General features: G+C 44.4%; 1 protein-coding gene across 3 annotated transcripts in view; it reads right to left on the minus strand.

Moving 5' to 3' along the window:
- Positions 1–23949, minus strand: part of CRYBG3 (crystallin beta-gamma domain containing 3) — a 98433-nt gene that overhangs the window by 2216 nt on the left and 72268 nt on the right. For 2 of the 3 annotated variants that reach the window (XR_013998874.1, XM_081138344.1), the window contains exons 18-21: positions 8955–9094; positions 6097–6220; positions 1831–1989; positions 344–503 (exon numbers count right to left, since the gene is read on the minus strand). Coding sequence is in view for 2 of the 3 variants with exons in the window: in XM_081138344.1 (XP_080994470.1) it covers positions 344–503; positions 1831–1989; positions 6097–6220; positions 8955–9094 (583 nt within the window). In the remaining variant the exon portion in view is untranslated. Of the gene's footprint in view, positions 1–343; positions 504–1830; positions 1990–6096; positions 6221–8954; positions 9095–23949 lie in introns of those variants that run through there. The other variant, XM_081138345.1, reaches the window with a different exon arrangement.

Consider the following 23949-nt stretch of genomic DNA (forward strand, 5'->3'; position numbering starts at 1 on the left):
CACGGCAAAAAGTTAGAGGTGCTTCTAAGAAACATGGTATTTTATGGTTTGATGTTCAAATTTAAAATTGATCCCAAACATCATAGGATGAACAAATACAAATTTTACAACTGTACCGATGAACAAAAACCTTAGACGTTGTCCTTAGGCTTTTTCTGTTTGAGCCATACAGCCGGTGGTTTTGTTTTGTTAAAGCAGCATATCTTAACGTTTTTCAAGTATAATTTAAAATGACGTAATACTTCTCTGATACATAAGGGTTTCTTTTACCCAGGAGGAGGAGGAAGTTTAACTTAAAATGGAATCCAGAAACGCGACACACGGGGCTTCATCCGGGGCCCACCTTTCACATCAAGGACAAGCTGGTCGCTGAGATAGGAGCTGATGGTGCCGTCCCGGTTCAGCCTCCACTTCTGCCTGGACTGCCCATGCTCGGTCCACAGGGCCACTCTAGCTCCAGGTGTGTCCCGGCCCCCAATCACGTCGAGACACAAGTCACTGGCCTACAGGGTTAGGAAATACATTGGCAGGACTATGCTGGCTGAAAGCAGTTGAATGGGGTCCCTTTTCTTTTTCAAATTATAAGAGAACATTTATTTGGGAAGCTACAGGGGTAGTAGAAGTGTGCCAGCTGGGCTGTGCAGGCTCAGGGGGCCAGTTACTGAGGCAGACGGAGGGCCCTTGGAGCTTGGGAAAGGCAAAGGCAAAGGCAAGGTGCGGGGGGGGGGGAGTCGAGCGCGTGCTCTGGAGAGGGAGAGCCGAGTCCCGAGTCAGACCCTTTTTCTTTCATGTGAACAAATCAGAATTAGGTGACTATGTCTTATCTAAAAAGAATACTATACAGCATAATTATAATTTTAGTAAGCTTTTAAAAGGTCTTTATGGCTGAGGGGAGGAAATGGTACTGAAATAGAGGTACTTGTTTTTAAGAGGACGCCTACAGCCCTGGCTGAGTTTGCTCAGTGGTTAGAGCACTGGCCTGCGGACCGAAGGGTCCTGGGTTTGAGTCTGGCCAAGGGCATGTACCTCGGCTGCAGGCTCGATGCCTGGCCTCAGTCAGAGCACGTGTAGGAGGCAACCAATCGATGTGTCTCTCTCTCCCCCCCTCCCTCCCTTTCACTCTCTAAAAATAAATGGAAAAAATATTCTTGGGTGAGAATAAATAAAACAACAAAATGTTAAGTAACCCTGTTAGCTTCACTGTATTAGGTTGAGCTCAGTTTTCTTAATGCTTTTCATTTTTGTTGAAACATGAGAAAAAAAGAAGACAATCTATTGGCAACTCAATAAAATACACTTGGGATGTTTTTAAACTTTAATTCTATTCCCCATAGCATAAAACATAATGGAGGGGTCACAGAGAAACAAACCTAAATTTTATTTTCTAGGCTTTCTCCAGTCATGGCTTCTTTCATGGCTTCATTGCACAATTTGAAAATGAAATGATTCCACCCCTAGCAGTCAGGAATCACAGAGACAGCTCATTTCATCTGGGACCTAAAGGAACACCTCACCTTGAAAATCACACTGTCCAATCTGGATTCAGTGACTGTTATCATTGGTTTAAAAAAATAATTGAGACAACCCTTAGTATGTGACCACCTTAGGTTTTACTTTAAAATAGAAGCGGAGTTTTCTAGATCAAAAACTTCTCTAAGTACAGTTCACTTACATGCTTTAGTAACATAAACACCAGTATCCACATAATCATGGAACAGACTGTTTCTAGGAAGTCACATGTTATCAGGCCATTTTATCTGGCAAGATTCTGATTCCTAAAAGAAAAAGCCCCAAACCAAAAAGCAGGGTCTGGAATCAGCAGGCGCTTACCTTGGATTTGAAGAGCCCCCGGCAGTAGTGCCAGACTTGGGTGTTCTTCCCGCTGTAGGGAGAGGTGCACACACAGGTCGCCCGGGTGTCAGCAACACTTCCAGTGACCGTCAGGTACTCGTTCTGGGCCCGGTTCCTGATCCTGATGTACACTGCAGGCTGTGGCGAGGAGAAACCAGCGTTTAGCAAAACCCTGCTGAATCTGGGAATCGGTCCTTCCAGAGGGAAGGCTTGGAGGCAAAGTGAGAGGTGACGGAATTGAGCTTATTTCTATCAGTTTCACTCAGTCCCTTTAGCAAATACGTACAAATTGATATTTTCTATTGACAAGTCCTTAGACCACTGAGCACAAAGCTCCAACTGTAAAATCTCTGCTATACTTTTCTAGAAAATGTCCTTTGGCAGACTGAAGATAATACCTTTGTTCTCGAGAATTCCACGTGGCACAGGGTGGTGAAGAATTAGGGACGTGACAAGTTTAATTCAAGAACTACTGTGCCCTCGCTGTGTTTGGGGAGGCAGGGGAGTAGGCACGAGGGCCGGGTACTCCCCACAAGGATCTAACAGTGGCGTAGTACACTAATGAGACACTCCGTCCTGGTACCACTAAGCTCCAAATGACTGCTAGGGGAGGTCTTAAAGACCAGGCAGCTGAGGCCCTGGAGCTGCGGCGATCCCTCTGTTGACCTTTCCATGCCAAAGGAAGAGACCCTGCATGTTTACTCACTACTTCTTCAAAAACTGAGTAACACAGGACTCCATCCCCTGGACCTGGAATATACGCAGAACGTTTTAAAATAAAATATTCAATCTAGGACTTGCCCTTAAGGATAAGAGCTACTATCAAAAGCTTAGTACATGTCAGGGTGCTAAATGCTTTCGGGACTACTGCACCGTCCGTCAGAATCAATAACCAGAACAGCCCCCTAAGACAGTACAGTTATGACCTGAGTTTTATAAGTAAGGTTATTGACACTGATGTGGAGAAGCAAGGTCTGTGTGCACTGAGCCCTCCGCTGCCACCAGGACGCTCTGAAGCCTGTGCTGAAAAGCACGCAGTGCCCCTAGACACGGAGTGAGACCAGCCCAGAGGCGCCAGAGTGAATTCACTGAGACGATGGAAGGACAGCACACGGCAGAAGCTCCACGCAAGCTGGCCTTTCAGTCCCATGACTTGGCCTCCAGTCTTTATGGGATAAAATACAGGCCACTCAACAGCCCCGGCCTGGGTCGGGTGCTGGCACCCCAGTTAGAACCTCACTAAATACTAACAAATGGTCTGTTATCTACTAAGGGAGGACTTTCGCTGAGACACGTAAGCGCTAGATCAATGCAACAAGGTATCACGGCAAGACCCACAATGGCTGTTCTGCCATTCTGACATTTTCTGATGGAGCAACGTGAGGCCACTGGAACTTTGGTAAACTGCTGCCATGTGTAGCCTTCCTAAGGGAATAAACACTCTGAACACTTAAGCAAACAGACAAATTTTTACCTGGTCATTGAAAGCAGGTGGAAAAGACCCCTCCTTGGCAAAATGTTTTATGTGTTTCAAACTACAACTTCTGCATTCATAATGCAATAGTAATGGATTTAAATTTCTCTAACTCAGCCTGGTCTCTCACTGCAATTACTAATTCTTGAGGCTTCAGTATATCTTTATTACAGTCTCCTTACCTTGTCCATGTAAGAAGACAGGCATGACCTTCACAGAGGACAGAGTCCAATTATGTTAGGAACAAACGTCACTGTTTGTGTCAATTACCTCAAGCAAGGCACTAATTACCCACTTGTACTCGGACTCCTCTGTAATTAGACTGTAAAACACTGATGTGCATTGTAAGTGCCTCAGTGACTTCCCAATTCCCAGCCTTGAAGAGAACTGCATTGTAATTATTCCTACATTTCTAGGTAAGAGCATGAACTAAAGCAGCACCAACAGCCTTACCAACAAGACAGTAAGACCTATGATGCTGCTTAGAAACCCAGAATTCCTTGGCCGGGTTTCAAAGATGTGGCCTAAATAATCCCTGTTAAAATATTTTGAAAATAAATGTTTAACCAGAATAGGAATCAGGTATTTCCAAACACACGATGCAGGAAGAACAACACATATGATGTCAAAAAGCTCCCATGCAGAATCAGAGGCTACTGTTCTAGCTCTAATTCTCAGGACCCTTGAACAATGGGCAGGGACCCTTTTTTCCCAGGAAGGAACCACCTTCAAAAGTGAGGGAAATATTCTCGAGTTTCTAATGACACAGGATTAAACATTACTGTAGAGTCGGTAAAAGCTACATGAAGTCCCACCTCTGCCGTGCCGTTTCCCACGGCTTTCCCATGCGGTTACCCATCACCCCATGTGCCAGGAGGGAGGAATCAGACAGAAGGGAAGGTCGGGAAGCCCTGTACTGCATGCTCTGCCGCGATTCTCTGATTCTCTCTAGGGACACGTGAACACTGCTTTCAAAATAAATGTGTTGCCACAGCAATACGAGCCAGAGGTTGTCTCAAGCTCTTTACATATATTATCTTATTTAATCCTCACAATGATAGTGAGAAGTAAGCAATGTGGTCACTGTCTCACCAGTGAGGAATCTCAGGTGACATAACCAACCCAAAGTCACCGATGACAAGTGGCAGGGCTAGGATCTGAACCACTAGAACAGAGTGGCGAGAGTGAACGTGTGTGTGAGAGAGAAAGAAGGGAGGGGGAAGGGAGGAAAGAGCGAGAGAGGCAGCAAGACCAATGACCCACACGTTTATTTTTTATTCGCTATCATCTACTTAACACTTAACGTTGTCAGACCTGAACATCAGAGCCCCGGCACCGGTATCAACTATGCTAGTGGTGCTCTGTAAACACTGATCTTATTTTGGAGGAAAGGAGGGTGTGGTTACCCAAGAACACAGATTTGGTTCAAATCCTGGTTCTGACACTGGGATGATTCTTGCCAAGTTGCTTTCTCTCTCTGAGCCTTACTTTTCCGTCTAGGAAATGGGAATAACAACTCCTGCCTTAAAGAACTGTTGTTGGAATCAAGTAAGAAAGGATTTGTAAAGGGGTTAAAGAACAAATGGCATATCAGCTGACCACCTGACCCGACAGCCTGGCTCGGTTTCCCACGCTCCCTGAAACCTCCACCTCCCACAAACATCAATACTGCCCTTCCCTAAGCCAGGCACTGCCTGGGACTTTTGATGATCACACACTGTTTTGCATTTTATGTTACTGTTTTGAGTTGTATATTTCACCTCCCAAACGTACGCTCCAATATGGTAGAAATCATGTCCATCCTTAAACCTCCACAGTTCTTTGCATAATGTTGAACATTCATTCATCCATTTTTACTTTCATTCTTTCATTAAATAAGTAGTCCCTGAACTCCTACAATGTACCAGACACTGTTCCAGGCACTAGGGTAGTACAATAAGTGAAATCTGCATAGCCCCTGCCTCCACGGGGCCTGCAACAGAGCGAGAGAGCGCCCACTCTGACCATAACTATATGGTTACAAACCCCATGCAGGGGCTTACAGAAGAACCACGAGGTCTTTAGGATCTGACTTAGGCTGGGAGGGAGGGAGAAAGAGGCATCCTTGAGGACCTGGTGCGCAAGTTGCCTTTAGAGAGATGAGTAAGAAGGAGCCAGGGAACGAGCCAGGGAGAAGCAGACAGAGGCACGGCCTGGGTTAGGAGCTGAGTGGGTCAGTGCTCTGGATGCTGGAGCACGGACGCACCATGGGAGTGAGGAGAACACCGTGGGCGCTGAGACTGGAGAGGCAGCGGGAGCCAGGAGACCCCGCCATGCTGCAGGGTTTGGATCATCCCCTCAGTGCAGTGGAAGCTTCTGAACAGAGGACTGACAAGCAGTACCTGTGCAATAAATACAATTTTAATTGAACTGCCAGGATCCATCCTGAGTAGTATATAAGTGAGGGGAAAATCCAAATACTTGGAGAGTAAAACTAGTGCGGTCTCCGAGTTCATTCTCATTCCTATTGCCACAGATCTTATAATACCTTAATTTCCCACGAAACAGGAACATGGTCACTGAGACTTTGGACTGAAAGCTGAAATCCAACACTGACCGTAGACAGAATTTTATGAATTGCTAAAATCTACACTATTTCTCACCCTAATCCACTCGCCCTGCTACATAAATCGCAGCCTAAATGAAATGGCCATTATTTCAGATGCTGCGGTTTATGACATTTCTACGAGAAAATGGAGCTATTTTGGATAGTATGCTGCCTGTCTCCTTACCTGCTTCATAGGACGGAGGGAACCAATTGTTTTCCATCCACTGAACGCTGTCCAATTTGGGATCTCATTGGGCTCGAGTAGGATTTGTCTTCCCAAGAAATTGGATCCTTCATAAGCTATCCACCTATATGAGAGCAGGAAAGAAAAGAAGGGCTTCAAAACAAAAGGCAGTCCCTAGATTACAACATGTGGGGTTCATTTTTTAACATCTAGCTTTTAAATACTTTTAAGAAAAAAGTACGTAGTTCTATTTTTTAACAGAAAAAGCACGGATGACAAGTAGAAAGCCCACTGGACTGGGGCTCAGAAGATGTGGACTCGTTAGGACTCTGGTTTCTTTACTTCCAAACCAAGGTTCCCTCCAGCTCCAAAATTCCGTCTTCCTTTGAGAATACTATCATTTTTTACATCTTAAATTTCAAAGACAGACCCCTCACTATTACTCAGTTCAAAACACTGGTTTATTCTCCCACTCACAGGCTGATCATCACGTGTCCTTCAGGGCCCCCAAAGTGCCTCTGAGGACAACTTAAAACCATCCACAGAAATCCCACCTCGCTCTCACTTCAGGGCCTGGCTCCTGTGCAAATCCTTCTCAACACCCCGGGGCCTTCAACTCAGGCGAACCTGAGGTGTGTGACTGTGCACAGGGCTTTGAGATGCACGTCAGGAGTCTCGACGTTGCATGAGACAGTCGCGCCCATTCTTCTATGGAGTCACACTGGCTGCTTTTCCACAGCAACGAAAGGTTGAACATTTGTGACAGAGACGACCTACAACCTGAAAAGCCTGCCTGGGCCTTTCCAGAAAAAGTCTGCCATGCCCTGCTTTAGGTGGTTGTCAAGCTGGACAGCTAAGGAAAGGACACAGGGATCACCAAGAGGACTGGAATTATCAACAGGACTTGAAGTCACCTCAAGCAGCACCTTCAGAAAGTACGTGTGGAGGACACGGGTCTGCTTTGCTTGGTTCACACCAAGCACCTGCTCCCCAAACTCAGATCAGCCTCTGCTAAACGATGGATGGAGGACCAGCATGAGACACAGAGGCCCGTCCACTTCTCCTGCTTTGCAGGTGCTTTAAACGGCAGGGAAGTTTCAGTTACATACCTGGGCAAGGTTTTAATAAACTGCTCCTCATTATATATTAACCTAAGCGAGTTGCACAGCTGAAAAGCTGTGAGGGGTGGTGAACTAAAGCACGGCCCTTGTTAGCATCACAGATCATAGATATGGAATAACATGGGGATTAAACAAAACTAAACAAAACCCGCCACCGCGGGTAGCTGGCTGGCTGTGCACTGAGCAGTCTTCTACAAGCCGCCTGCAGCTGAGGAAACCCTTCAGACAGTCTTTACTACTCCCTATTCTCTGCACCAGGCTCTTACAGAAAATCCAGAGCAGTCAGAGCAGTGAGAGCAGGTGGAAAACAAGTAAGAAAGTCAAGGTAAAATGGCACTAGTTTTGTACAGAAGAGTGAAATGAGACGGTGCCAAGTCTTCAGAGATGGGTCAATAAATATCAGTTCTACTTAGGAATGCAAAGAAATAAATGTACAAAAATGCTGTGAAATGTATAAAAATCCAGGGATATGGAATACAGTTCGGAGTTAAGGGTTAAATACACTAGAATATAATATGGGGGTTATTACACTTAGAGCAAATTCATTTACGTTTCATGAACACCAAACTACGTGAAGTGCTTTGCAGAAAAAAACTGAAACTGCTATTACATGTGAGTAATACAAAAACCATTTATTACAACAGTTGACTGAATTTTCAAGTCAATTTATATTCTTGGCTTTCTCTTTCATTATCCGCAGATAGTTAAACATGCAGAGTTGATTATCACACAACTTAAAAGTCATAGGAAATAAAAACAACCCTCTTCATATTAATCACCAAGGGCTGTGTGTGTTCTTTCAGTGGACGTTTGGTTCCCAGCACCAGCCATGCAGGAAGAGGGCAGGCCCCTCATCTGTCAGGCCTTTACCATTCTGTTCCAAATAGAAATGAGGTCCTGGCCAGTTTGGCTCAGTGGTTAGAGCGTCGGCCCGTGGACTGAAGGGTCCCGAGTTTGGCTGGGCCAAAGGCACATACCTCTGTTGCAGGCTCAATCCTCTGCCCTGGTTGGGGTGCATGCGGGTAGCAACCAATTGATGTGTCTCTCACATCAATGTCTCTCTCTCTCTCTCTCTCACCCCCCCCCACTATCTCTGAAAAAGCAATGGAAAAATATCCTTGGGTGAGGGTTAAAAAAATAAATAGATATGCAAAGTTCACACCTAATTCATGCATCCTTAATTTTTTCATTTCTTTTCTTAAGGTGATCTCCCCAGACTGTAAAAGTGCAGGCCCCAGACAGCCTGGGTCCCCCTGACCCGACCCAACCTGAGTGAGCAGCAAGGCTGGCAGACAGGCTCACTCGAACCCAGGTGCTCCCAACACGGAAACAAGCACCTGGAGCAAACAGCCCTAGAGCACATGAGATGTCAAATCAAAACATGGTGAAACACCACTAGTCTCATACATAGTTGCTTGTCTTAAACAGTCAATAGTCTCAACCCAAGTTGCTGATTTGATCAGGTTCCTGTGAGCTCAACTGGTCACAGTCATCTGGTCGACCTGCTCTGCGACACACACTCTGAGCACAGGGTAGCCCTTCTACCCCACAGGGCTCTCTCCCCAGGAGGCATGGGCCACGGTCGTCTCTTAAACAGGAACTACCGGTGTAACACCGAGACAGAGGAGTAAGAGCACTGTCAGATAAAACACCAACAGCAGCGGGGGGATAAAAAGCTACCTTGCAACTCTCCGTTGACAGTGGCGGGACCAGGCCAAGCCCCCCTCCCGTACTTACAGCCCACTTTTCACCCACACGGACTGGGTGTAGAAGTGCAGGTCCTTGTTCAGAACAGAGTTCACAGCCTCTTCTAGGTGTAACTCTCTTCCCTCACAATGCTCCAGAGCAAAAAGGCTGATGGAGGGTTCTTCGAACACCTAGCAGCACAAAAGGGAGGAAGCGTCAGCGTGCGGGGTGACCACGGCCGCCCCCCGACACCCCAGGCAGAGCTCCGGGGACCCTGGCTCCACCGTATTCCCAAATGCATAGTTTTCTGCTCTTCCCTCTAAAGATGTTACAGTCGGGACTGCACTGGAGAGATGAGATTCCACTAATTTTTATTCCTTTAAAAATTAAAATCGGTTTCAGAAAACTAACTTAATTTCATAATAAAAGTGGACACCTGCTTCCAATCACATGTGAGGGCTGGCTATGCTGTGATTCAGACCACATTTTGATCCTGCCAATGCTCTTAGCTGGCAACAGAATGAACACGGATCAGAGTGGCATCCTCGCTTCCCAGGAGCCGCAGGAGCAGCCGCCGAGAACACAGACTTTATGGCTCTGGGCTCTTAGAAACATTCCTAGGGGGAGAAGGAGGCACTTTTAATTTAGCAGTAATAAGCCAGAATGCACAGGAATGGGGGCGAGTTGTGCACTGGAAGCAAGTATTTCCCCAAACCCTTCATGTCAGACAAGAACAGAATCAATATTGCTCTTTTCTGTTCCTCAGTATATGCAAGACACCAGGCCAGGAGGCCAGGAGGCTTTGGGGGGTGAGAAATCAGTGTCTATTTTGTGGTAAATATTTTAAAGTCTCTTGTGAGCCAAAAATGTTTTTCTCTATTTTTTGTGGGTGGAGTCTGTTCAATATTTATTTATTAAGGCAAATTAATTCTTTTGTTTTTCACATTTTTGAGACCTTAGCACAAGTCCTGGCAAGGATGGAGAAAAAGGAGCCCTCGTCCACTGACGGTGAGATTGTAAATTAGTGTATTTCTCAAAAAATTAAAAGCAGACCTGCCATATAATTTAGTAATTCCACTTCTGGGTGTTTATCCAGTGAAAACAAAAACACTAATTGGAAGAGACAATATGTACCCCTTGTTCACTGCAGCATTACTAGTAACAGCCAAGATATGGATGAAGCCTAGATGTCCATCATTAGATGAATGGATAAGGAAGATGTGATCTCTCTCTCTCTCTCACACACACAGGAATATTTGTCAGCAATACAGAGTAATGAAGTCTTGCCATTTCCAACAACATGGATAGACCTGGAGGATATTATGCTAAGTGAAATATATCAGACAGACAACAAATACCATATGTTCCACTTATATGTGGAATATAAAAAACAAAATAAAGCCCGGCTGGGTGTGGCTCAGTTGAGCGTCGACCTAGGATCCAGGAGATCGGGGTTTGATTCCTGGTCAGGGCACATGCCTGGGTTGTGGGCTCGATCCCCAGTCGAGGGTGTGAAGGAGGCAGCTGATCAATGACTCTCTCATCATTGATGTTTCTATCTCTCTCTCTTCCTCTCCTTTCCTCTCTCTGAAATCAATAAAGATACATTAAAAAAATAAAAATAAAGAAACAACAACAAAAAAGAGAAACAGACCCCAGACTGACAGATCTCAGAGGGAAGGCGGGGGTGGGGGAGAGGGTGGGGAGAGATTAACCAAAGAACGTATATGCATAAATGCATAACCCATAGGTACAGACAATGGTGTGGAGAAGGCCTCGGGGTGGGGGTGGATGCCGGGTGGAGGGGATCAATAGGGGAAAAAAGGGGACATCTGTAATATTTTCAACAACAAAGATAAATTAAAAAAAAAGAGAGAAACAGACCCATAGATATAGAGAACTAGCTGATGGTTGCCAAAGGGAAGGGGGAGTGAAGGTGGGACTAAAAAATAAATAGGAAGTTAAGTAAAAAAGAATGAAAAATTGGGTAACAGGCCTGCTCCACATGTGGGCTACGGGCAAACTGGCAGGAAGCCCCCATAGAAAGATGCCAAGGGAGGCTTTATGCCAGCTCTGACGACACTCCCAGTATTCCTTGTTTAAATAGGAAAACCTCTGAGTGGGTAAGGGACCATCCCAGCCAGCTATTTCCCAGTCAGAGATAGGATCCCTTCCTCCTTGGGGGAAAAAAAATAAATTTTGATAAAGAGAAATAAAGGAAATTGACCTGAGGTGTTAACAAAAAATAAAAACAAAGAAGACATCAAGGCACCATCCTTGTGTTCGAGGCATTACTAACTAGTAGCTAAATCAGGACAACTGCACAGGTACTGGAACCTAATTCAGGGTGGGAAAGGGTATGCCCCATGGGAGGACTTGGAGGAAGGCTAGATTATTTTTAGCAGAAAGGAGCAGGAATCAAGGCAGTTTCATGGATGTGGTGGCGTGTGAGCTCCGTCTAGAGGAGGCGATGGATTTGGAGGGGCCAGGAGAAAGTCGAGGGAAGGCGCTCTGTATAAAGGAGGGGAGACAGAAGCTGCCGGGGGGGTGCTGGGGGAACAGCAAGTCGACCCAGTAGCTAGACTACAGAATCCAACAGACACAGTGCCACGTGCTCCCACTGTTGCTCCTGTCCACTGAGCTGCCTGCTTCTCCTCCCACAGCGACAGGGCGGAGACTGTCACTGCAGGGGGGTCCTCGGAGGCTTCAGGACTGGGGACGAGGGCTGGCCTGAGTACCTGCAGCCTGGCACATGAGCAGCACAGCGTGGGCAGCAGCAGGCACTGGGCAAGGTCAGCAAAGGACTGACTCTCACAACGGACCCGCACAAATACCTCCACCGGAGTAAAATGAGTCGCGAAAGCGTTCTTCCTTGCAAAAGTGTAAGGATCAGCAAAGGATCGGGAATGAGTTAAAAGTCCATCCAGAGGGGACCGGCTCTATACAGCTGTAAAAAACGAGGAGATCTTTATGAAAGATCTCTAAGATTTACCCCTCAGAAGCAAATACTAAGTGAGGAATAGCGTACAGCGGAATACTGCCTACGTTACCACGACGAAAGGAAGGGAAATTTAAAGACATGGGCACACACATACAGGGTGGGGCAAGAGTGGGTTTACAGCTGTGACTACACAGCAGTTTATTCCTGTATTATTATTTATTAATCAGTGTTATTTTTCCATGCAAACAACTGTAAACCTACATTTGCCCCACCCTGGATGTGTGTTTGTATATATATTAAAAAGGTTCTTGAAACAACAAATATAAAACTAACCATGACTACCCTTTAGTAGGATAGGATCTGAGAGGGCAAAGGGCACAAGTAGGAGCCAAGTTTCTTACTACATGCCTTTTGGTACTTTTTGAACCAGGAGAATATGTTGTTTATTCAAAAATTTAAATAGGTAATTATGCTTGTGTGTGTGTGTTCCTTCAGGAAGTGTATCTGGCAACAACCTGAGCGAAGGAAAGAGAACGAAGTAAAGGGAGCGGCATAGGGGGGACGCCCCAGGCCAAAGACAGGGAGCCAGGCAGGCGTACCACGGGGCGGGGCGGGGTGGGAGGCTAGGGCCGGTAAGGGTGGCCCGGAAAACCATCACAGGAGCAAAGCGACAGGACAGACAAGGGGAGGGAGGGAGGGAGGGGCGCGGGGAGTGTGAAGGGGGGGCAGGGTGGGACAGCTTCTCATATATGAGGAAACCTGGAGGGCAAATGTGCTTGGGAGCGAGGAACTTGCACTCAGAAGTGGATGTTTTAACACTGAGGTATGGGCTGGATAATCTTAACAGAGCTATTCAGCAAACCCTGGACCTTTTGGCCTGGAGTCCAGGGAAAATTCAGGTGTGGAGACAGTAAGTCTGGGGACTCTCGGGCATGGGTAATAACTGGAGCCAGTTACAGCTGAGAAGATGGAAACGGAAGGACAGGACTGTGCTGATGGACATACGAAGACGGATGCTGATGGAGACAGGCCCGTGGAGCTGACTGAACACAGGACCTAGGCGAGGAAAGTCGAAAGAGAAATCATCGTGGAAGGGGGGAAACTGTAAGTATCAAACACTCCTGCGACACTGAGGAGACTGCGATGAGGCTGTTTGGGTTTGGCAATCAGGAGGCAGCTATACACGGCTGTTTGAGTGGCTTGTCGGAGATGACGGTGGCGTCCAGGTTGCAAGGGCAGAGGAGTGCGGGTGAGACACTGGAGATGGGGTGTGCAGCCTACTTATTAGAAACAGTTTGAGGAGGAGAGGAGTGAGCTAGCGGCCTACAGGCACGCTGGTGAACACTAGGGCGGTGGTCCTGCAACAGAAAGGAGCTGCGTAACGCCAAGGCAGGAGGGATGGATCCGGGGAAGGAGTGAGAGGCCCAATCCATCGTCCAGAACTTCTGATGGGAGTCAGCCCATGAATAAAAGGACAGAGAAAGAGTAGCAAGAAGTTTTCAGGTTTTAAAAGCCAGTAAGGGTCTGAGTCATTTTCTCTTTACATTATTTGGCAGAGGTTACCTGCTGACCAGGGGAGGTCTGAAGTGCTGCCCACAGAACCTTCTGCAGTGATAGAAATGTTGGCAAGCATGCTCTTCCCTACGGAGCTGCTGGCCACACGTGGCCACTGAGCATCTGGCTCCTGTGACCAAGGGACTGAGCTCGTTTTATTAATTCATTCAAATTTAAACAACTACAGGTGGCTAGTGCTAGGGAACTGGATAGTGCAGCGCTAGGGATTAGAGGAGACTGGAAAAGAATGTACTGATCACGGTGAACAGGGAGACAGCAAGCTAAGAGCGAAAAGGTGCCAGGAACACAGATTTCCCTCAATAAATGCCATCAGCCGGGTCAGGGAAGAAATTCAACTCCAGTCACTTAGTGACAGCAGGCAAGATAAGGCACCTCTTCTGCTATCTGCACAATAAAAACTGGAAGCATCCCAACAATTTACAGAATAAATGTACTTCTACGCGCCCAGAACAGCGATGGGTTAGACATGCGGCCAGCAGCAGACTCTCAATCACCCAGAGACTGGTGACTGAAAAGAAACGGACCATCGTTACCAACAGATAAGCTCCAGCTTCACTGCTGAACTCTGTCTACATCTTCAGCCTGCAGCTCTTAAGTAGCCTTCCAGCTACCTCTTCACACGCTTTACTACTTGTTGAGTCGCTAATTTGTGAGGGAGGGCAAGGAGCCTGGACAGGGCTCACAATCAACCATCGGCAACACTGCCTGAGCAGAGTTCGCTGTGGTAAGAGCTACAGACACCTACGTGAAAGGCATTTAATGGCTAATATTTAGTGGTGTAATTGTCTCATTTAAAAAATTTCATTATTGTTATTTTTTTAGCATTTATTTTTAAAATACATTTTTATTGATTTTAGAGAGAGAGGAAGGGAGAGGGAGAGAGACAGAAACATCAATGATGAGAGTCATTAATCAGCTGCCTCTGGCACGCTCCCTACTGGGGATGGAGCCCGAAACCCAGGCTTGTGCCCTGACCATGAATTGAACCGTGACCTTTTGGTGCCTGGGACCATGCTCAATGAACTGAGCCACATGGGCCAGGACTTTGTGTAACTGTTTTAAATCTGAGAGAGGTAAACATGAAATGATGAAGATGTGATTTAAATGCTAAGCATTATTCTAAGAAAAACAGTACCTGTGTGCATTTCCCCTCTTTCCTTTGCAGAATGCCTACACAGACATTTTAAAAAAGGCTGTCATTACCCCTCAAATGCCATCAAATTCATTCCCAACTCAAAGATGGCCTAGCAATTGTACATCTAGAAGTTTATCTTAGGGAAACAATGCAAAGTTTGATGGAGGGGATCACAAAAATGGTTTTAAAATGTCAACGCCGGGAGCTTGAGAAAGAACCACAGAAAATGACTGAGATAATATTTTCATGAGTTTATATAGATCACGAAGGCTGCACGAAGGGACCCAATATATAAAGGAGCAGAGGACATAAACCAATAGCACTGACTGAGGAAAAAACACGACTGACAAAGGCAGACAGATATCAGCAACAACAAATCATCCAGAAGTCCAAGCGCTCAAACCTTTCATCTGAGGACGTCTATTGTTCCCAAGCTTCAGGTCATTCCCTCCCTCCAGGGGTGTGATATATATTGAACTTGACTTAAAATTATTTAAATTGTGTTAAATGGTCTGAATTTATAGGTATACTTAAATTTATAAATACACTTAGTTTATAAATGAACTTAAAGGTTAGGAAGATTATGAGGGTTAATGTAAGTGCTAAAGTGGGCTAGATGGCGGGGGTGGTTAATAGGTAATCATTCAGAAGTAAAGAGTGCTGAAGAACTACTGTAAAATCATATTTTTCTGGCCCTGGGCAGTGTGGCTGAGTTGGGTGGGCATCATCCCATGCAATAAAAGGTCGCAGGTTAGATTCCTGGTCAAGGGCCCATGCCTGGGGTTGCAGGCTCGATCCCCAGTGGGGGGAGTGTGGGAGGCAACCAATCAATGTTCTTTCTCACACTGATGTTTCTCTCTCTCTCTCTCTCCCCCGTCCCTCTCTTTCTAAAAAGCAATAAACTATTCTTTAAAAAAATACCTTACAAGTGTACATCGATAATCTATTAACACTCAATAAAATAATAATCTGCATATTAAAAATATTTTTTAAAAATAGTATTTTTCTGATACATTTTCAAACACCGAAGTAGGAGGAGATATAAACTATTAATAGTCTTTGAAACTGAAGCTGCCACAGTACTCAAAACTATCCAAGGACAATAGACCATCAGAATTTAAGGACAATGTGAGCTCTACAAATCTCTTGGCCTCAGTCTATGCCAACCTAGAAAATAGCCAACCATTCAGAGCCAAAGACCCTTCTCAAGTGTCAGCAGTAACAGGACATTCCTCCTGGGTCAAGTCTAAGTCATGCAAAGAGGATTCAGTTTCTAAAGGGGAGGGTGTGGTTAAGCGAGAAAAATACTTGAGTAAATTTTATAAATGAACTTGCAGTAAGAAAAAAAGGAAAAAACCCATTACTCTACCTCATCTCATAAACTGAACTAAAATTATTTATATATATATATATATCCCCATCCACAATCCCTTACCTATAGCTCTGAAATCCAAAAAACTCCAACACTCCAAATACTTTTCCTAATTCATCTGGCAACAAAACCTGACCTGAGTAAGTAGAAGACTATAATATTTATCCAATTTGTGTAGCTACAAATATATTTTGCTACAGAAGTAGGAATGTGTTTAATTATGGGGTGCTGCCCAGAACCTTTCTGGGAGTGTTTTCTTATATGTCATAATATGAACCATATTATTGTTTAAAATATAAAAAACTCCAACTCCCAAAATACATTCAGACAAGGGACTGCACAACTGTAGTCACTCATTTAATTCACACAGCTTCCCTCAGCATGAGTACCATTATCAGGCCACACAGAGTAAGTGGAAGAGCTGGCATGCGAAACTAGACAGTATGGCCCCAGAGCCTGTGTTCTTAATCCCTATGCTATGGTTCTAACATGTTCTAAGTAACAGTAATTGTGTCATATGGAATATTTCTAATGGGCTGGTGGGCTATTATCTGAAGCACCTGACTTTGTCTTGCTCAGCTGGGCTGTGTGTGTGACCCCTATTGTTACCTACCCCACCAGCTTAACAAGCGTGTCTGCCCCCAAATTTAAAGCTCTGAAACCCTGGGAAAGTACTCTGCTAGAAGGACTACATTTTATCAACACAACTGGATAAAAATTTTAAAATCTAAGTAACTACTAATTTTCGACATTTAAAAACCTACACAGACTTGTATTTTGACACTGTCTAGTTCTCTGAGTTTCAAATCACTGCTTGTATGGAAAAGGTGCTAACAGTAGCTCAGGGTTACATTAATTGGTTAGGTTCTATATATAACATATTATTTTAAAAATATCTAGCAATCAGCCACTAAGAGGAGCCATAACTGTACAGCCGGACAATATCATTTCACCCCTCTTTGCCAAGTGAACTACGGCTGAAAAACGAAGAACAAATGGACTGAGTTCAAGGGAAGTAACCATAATGTATACCTCAAATACCACTCCATTCCAGAGAAATACCAAACTGCGTGCTGGCAAAAAATGTTATTTGGCCTGTTTAAAACGAAATCATATAAACACCTTCAGCCTATCAAATCTTGATGTTGCACAGTAAGTATTAATTGTTGTCTATGAGCTGTTATATTGACTGCTTATCGTGTGCTAAAGGCTTAACATGCAATAGCTCATTTAATCTTCACATTTTATTAGAAGAGCGAGCTGAGGGTTAGAGCTGTCAGAAGAGTGCCCAGGTCACGCGGCTAACAAGTAGTCTGTCACGTTCCCAAACCAAACTCTTGGCGAGCGAACTGTGATCCTCTGCACGGAGCCTCTCTCACTTGCCTTGGAAAACCAGTTTCATTTCGGCTCTGCCTTTCTAACTGGTCATCTTCCTTTCCACCCCTCTTTAGAAAAAAAGTTATAATACACTTCAAAAAGAATGAATAATATATAGACGACCATGTACCCAACACCCAAAAGTAACACATTTAAATTTTACTACAGTTGTATCAAATTGTATAAATAAGTAAAACGTTAACAGTGCAGCTGAATTTTAATTCCCCGCCTCCCTAGAGGTAACCACTATGCTGAAATTGTGAATCCTTCCAGCTCATGTTTTTATACTTTACTAATGGTTACGCATCCTTTGTTTTTAAATTTCACAGAAATGTATCTTACGGTATACATTCATCTTACTGTAACATCCTTTAGCAACACATGTAGCTCACCTGCACTCACTGTAACTGCTGTGGTGCTTTCCTTACAGGGATGCGCTGTGGCTTGCTCCATCCATCACTGCAGTGACAAACATCCTCATCTTTCCTCCCCCCATCACAAGTCACACTCCTCCTACTAGCTGCGAATGAATCATCCCACTTCTCTGCCACTAAATCATACCTTGGTGTTGTCAGATTTTTGAATGTTTGTATCTAAAGTAAGGTAATGCGACCTAATTATCATTTTAATTTGCACTTATATTATCACCAGTGAGGACATTCACCCTCTGAGTGTCCTCAGCCATTTCTTCTCTCTTCTATGAACTGTCTATTCATATCCTCTGTGGAGTTCGGAAATAGGTTTTTCTTTTTTCTCAACTGACTGGGAAAAGCTCTTTTTATATTCTATACACTAAACCTCTGTAGGATGTAAGGGCTGCAAATGTATTCTAGCCTGTAGCTTGCTGTGGTGGCTGAATAATTAATGCGCTCTCTCCTCTACCTGAGCCCCTAAAAATGTCCACATCCTAATCCCTGAAACCTGTGAATGTTACCAGACATGGTCAAAGGGACTTTGCAGAGGTGATTAAAAGTTAAGAATCTTGAGGTAGGGATATTAGTCTGCATTATCCAGATAGGCCTAATATAATCACAAGGGTCCACATAAGAGGCAGGGTCAGAGATAGAAGCCAGAGAGACATTAGAGTGATGCACTTTGAAGATGGAAGGGGGCCATGAGCCAAGGAATGCTGGGGACCTCTAGAAACCAGAAAAGGGCAGGAGAGTCTCCCCCATGGCATCTTCCAGAAGGAATGCAATCCTGCTGACACCTTAATTTTACCCCATTAAGACCCTTTTTAGACTTCTGGCCTCCAGACTGCAAGACAGTTTCTGTTGTTAAACCACTAGGTTTGTGGTAATTTCTTATAGCAGCAATAGGACACTAACACACTTGCCTTTTACTGACTTGTATGTCTGGGGATTAAATCCATCCTACTACAATAGCATTAGGGTAGTTTCCTATGTTTTCTTCTAAGTTTTTGTTTTTCATTTTAGGCTGCCATTAATCCATCTGGAACTTCTTTTTGTGTTTGGAGTAAAGCAAAATTCTAACAACCTTTATCCATGTAAAGGGCCAACTGTCTCAACACCATTTATTTAACAGTCATAACAGCCCCACTGTAATGCTGTTTCTGCCACTTTCCCAATTCTGTTACTTACGTAGGTCGGTTTCTCCTATGCTCTCCCATGCTACTGCTCTGCTTCTCTCTCTGGTATCAGCATCCAGTGTCTTAGTTATTAGGCTGTAGATGAAATATGTTTGGTAGGACACGTGATCTTGCCTGTTGTTCTTCGTATCTCGGCTATTTTGGACCCCTATTTCTTTTCAAATTAATTTTAGGATAAGCTTGTTTTGTTACCCTCTAAAAAAGGAAAAACTTCTGTAAGTGTTTTGCCTGAATTTGTATTACAGTGGTACCTTGGTTTTCAAATGTCTTCGTTGATGAACATTTCGGTTTATGAACACCGTAAACCCGGACATAAATGCTTCAGTTTTTGAACACACCTCGGAAGTCAAACATGCCACATGGCTTCCGCTGAGTGCAAGATCCTGAGGCCTGGCTGTCAGCTGTTGAGTCCTGAGCACCCGCACAACTCAGAGGTGATATTTGGGCTTATTTGGTAACTGTGTGCAATCAATCTGTGCTCATCTCATGAGTACCCTTGCAACCAATTTGTTTTTGTGACTGTGTGCAATCAATCTGTGGTCATGTCATCTCAGGAGCCCTCTGCCAATCACCGCTTGCTGTGAGGAATAGATAAAAGCTTCAAAGCCAAGAGAATCACTAACAGAAAAACAATAGAAGTGAAGAAGGAAATTATTTCTAAACATGAAAGTTGTGTCCGTGTATGTGATCTGGCAACGCAGTCTGGTATGGCCAAGTCTACAATTTGTACCATCTTAAAAAATAAAGAAGCCATTAAAGGAGCCAGTGTTGCAAGAGGTGTTAAAACACAAGACAAAGAACACAGACAACTGAAGAAGTGGAGAAATTGCTTTTCATATGGATAAATGAAAAACAGTTGGCCGGTGACAGCATTTCTGAGAACATGATTTGTGAAAAAGCTTTTCATCTGCATGCTGACCTCATCAAAAATACCCCTGAAACAAGTGCTGAAAAGTGATCTTTTCAAGGCAAGTAGAGGGTGGTTTGAAACGTTTAGGAGAAGTGGCATATGCAGTATAGTGAGACACGGTGAAGCTGCCAGGGCCTACAAAGACACCGCCGACCAATTTGTCTTGGAATTTAAAGATTATGTGGAGGCAGAGGGTTTCCTTCCCCAACAAGTTTTAAGCTGTGATGAGACAGGCCTCTTTTGGAAGAAAATGCCAAAGAGGACCTACATGACAAAGGAGGAGAAATCACGGCCAGGACACAAGCCCATGAAAGACAGGCTGACCCTTTTATTTTGTGGGAATGCAAGTGGGGATTTTAAGTTGAAGCCTTTGCTAGTCTACCATTCCAAGAACCCCAGGGTATTTAAGAAAAACAATGTCATGAAGAGAAAGCTGCATGTGATGTGGAGGGCAAACAGCAAATCTTGGGTAACCAGGCAATTTTTTATTGAGGGGTTTCATGAAGTGTTCGGGCCAAGTGTAAAAAAATACCTCCAAGACAAAAATCTTCCAATGAAGCACCTGCCTGTTATGGATACTGCTCCAGTTCACCCTCCAGCTTGGAGGAGGAGTTGACGGAAGAGCTCAGCTTTATCAATGTAAAGCTTTTGCCCCCCAACACGACTCCACTTATCCGGCCCATAGACCAGCAGGTCATATCTAATTTTAAGAAGCTTGACACCAAAGCACTGTTCCAAAGGTGCTTTGAGATGACCTCGAACACAGAGCTAACCCTCAGAGAGTTCTGGAAGAATCATTTCAACATCCTACTTTGCTTCCATCTCATAGACAAAGCACGGAGGGATGTGCCTCACAGAACAGTGAAGTCAGCATGGAAGAAACTGTGGCCAGAAGCTGTCCCTGCAAGTGTATTAAAGGGTGTTGAACAGGATGCTCCTGCTGCTGAGGATACTGTGTCTCTGGGGCAGTCTATGGGCTTGGAAGTGAGTAGTGATGATGGGGAGGGGTCAGTGGAGGACCACAGGACTGAACTTGCCGCAGGAGACCTTCCAGATGTTCTGACGGAGCAGCAACAGGTGGCAACTGAGGAACTGTCCTCGGAGAAGGAGGGAGGAGAAAGTGTTTGTTTCACTGATCAAAGAAATGTGCGCAAAATGGGTTGAAGTGCAAATTTTTGTTGAAAAATATCACCCTGATAAAGCTGCTGTAAGTCATGCCACTAACACTGCCAATGATAATGCTATGTCTCACTTTAGACCAATTTTAAAATATTGGAAAAAGCAAATGTCAATTGAAAAATTTTTAGTGATGAAAAGATCCAGTGAGTCTGAACCAGGTGTCAGTGCTGTAAAGAACCAAGGGAAGGAATGGCAGGAGAGGGGTCACCTACAGTGATTCTGGGAGAGGACCACAGAACACCTGAGCAACAGCCACCTATTGTGATTCTGGTAGGGGACCCCCCCATCCAAACCATGACTATCATCATTGCAGGTAAGAAAAAATTACATTTTCATTTTTATCATCTATAGTACTGTTTTTGCACTGTGTTTATTTATTATTGCTTTTACAGTACAGTATATTGTGCTTATTGCTTTCACGGTACATCATTTTATGGACCTGTGGTATCATTAGATAGTAAAATTCATGTTAAATTGCTGTTTTACGGGTTGATTTTAAAGGTCTGGGATGGATTAATCCATTTTGCATTACTTTCTATGGGAAATCGCACCTCGGTTTTTGAATGTTTCATAACTCGAACGGTCTTCTGGAACATATTACATTAGAAAACCGAGTTGCCACTGTAATTTGGGGGAAGACTACTTTGAATATTGAATCTTTTCATCTGTAAAAATTTGTATCTCTCCATCTTTTATGTCCTTCAATAATGTTTTTATAATTTTTCCCATATAGGACTTACTTGCCTTGTATTAGATTTAATACTAAGCACCCTATGGTTTAATTGCTATTTATCTTGTACCTTGCAATTTAAAAAAAAATTCATATTAGCCTTAATAAGTTATCTGTAGTAGATACTCGACAGTTTTGTTTCTTTTTACTTTTTTTTGGTACTTTTAATCTTATTAACGTGGCTAGGACTCCAGAATAATGTTCACTAGAAGTGGTAACAGTACAGGCCTTTGTCTTCTGCCTGAATTTAAAGGCTAATGCTTGAAGTGTCTCATTCGGAAGCTGATGTTGGCCTTCATTTTCAAAATATACACAATAGTTAATACTGTTAAGTATATGTGGGCTCGGCGGAAAATTTAATACTAACCAAACCCCTCCAGGCCTGTAAAACCACTGCTTCCTTTCATCCTGTGGCTGACTGGGTCTTCTGTTCACAACCGCGCACCTTGTTCAGTGCTCCTGCACAGAAGGACTGCCAATTCCCACTCTGCTTCTCAACATTTGTGTCATCACTGTCATTATTTCATTTGAAGTTTTTCTACAGCCTCTTGCTACGATGTTTCTTTGGCTGTGCCTGTTTAGAGCTGCCAGGATTGGATTATTACTTCAAAGGAGGCCGGTTTCCATGCCAAGCCACCATGGAGGCACTACAGAAGCAGCGCATGGACTGCTGCTCCCATGGAAACACGACAAAACAGGTTACCCCAAACACTACACCAGGCCAATGCTGAAACATTTTATTTAGGTTTTCCACCCACCTCCAGCTCCTAACCCACGGTTTTAGAGACTATTATATAGCATAACCATTCATTCATTCATTCACTCATTCATTCATTCATTCATTCACTTACTTACTTATTTATTTAATCATCACCCTAAGACATGCTTATTGATTTTTAGAGAGAGGGGAAGGGAGGGAGGTAAGGAGGGAGGGATGGACGGGGAATGGCAGAGGAAGGGGAGGAAGAAAGAGAGAGAAAGAAAAACATCGATGGGTTGCCTCCCATATACACCCTGACCTGGGACCAAACCTGCAACCTGGGCATGTGCCCTGACCGAGAACTGAAATGGTGACCTTTTGGTGCACGGGATGATGTGCCAACCGACTGAGACACCCTGGCCAGGGCTAGCATAACCTTACTGAAAGCTAATCCACCATCTTATTTCCTCAGACGATGTGAGTCCTAAGGCTGGATACATTATTTTTCATTTCCAATAAGAAATTCCCAAATACTTACTTGCAACAAAGCTGGAGGCTGTCAGAGATTTGAAAATACTTGTTCTAACAGTTTATTTACATATAAGTTAACGGAGTCCAAAAAAACTGATTTGCCCAAGGTCACATTAGTAAGAAGCAAAATGATAAACTATGCTCCCAGCTTTTTTCACTGTAAAATGACTGCCAATGGCGCGCCCACGGACCTCGGAATGTCACGTCTGTACAAATGGAAATCAGCCTGGAGCAAAGTGTCACTGCAAACTTACTGATCTTGTACAGAGATAAAATCTTCAGACTCCTTGCTATTATATACCACCATGACACTTAGCATTAAGTCACAGCAAGTCTGGGAATGCTGACTATAGACAGGCAACACCCTCAGAATTCGACGGTTTTAACTTTAATAAAAGCAAAATCAAAGGATCAGCTCATATACGTGTAAAGTCAACTCAACTGGACAGAAACATTCTCTAGAATGAATCCAGAATCCCACTGGACTGTGGCATAGGGAGTGGTGTTAACAAATATAGAGAAACAGGCACATCGATCCCTAACAGAGAACGCGGCAGGAGGAGAGGGGATAGGGAAGGAGTCGGAGCAGCAGGTCAGGCAGAGTGCGCTTAGCATTTTCCAGAGAAAGGTGGCACAGAATCTAGAGAAAGCGAGCAACTGGACCCTGGGGAGTGGGAAAAGTCTCTTTTGCGGAGAATGCTATCCCAGGCAAGCTAATCTCAAGACATCTGCCTCACCCACATCTATGCTCAACAGAAAACCTTCTGATGACTAATTCTGTTTCCACGTTCTTCCAGAGAGGCAGGAAAATGCGCCGGACAGAACCCTCAAGCATTCCAGTCGCCAGAACCCACCTGGTACAAATTACCAGCCGACGTTCTGGTTCACACATCAGTCTCACAGGTGTGATCAGCTCGGGGCTCCAGCGCCTCCAGGGGGGGGCATGGTCCACTCCAAGGAAATGCTACCTGCTGAGGCTGACTCTTA

Source organism: Miniopterus schreibersii (genome assembly GCF_964146895.1).
Source record: "Miniopterus schreibersii genome assembly, chromosome: 5".
Taxonomy (NCBI): domain Eukaryota; kingdom Metazoa; phylum Chordata; class Mammalia; order Chiroptera; family Miniopteridae; genus Miniopterus; species Miniopterus schreibersii.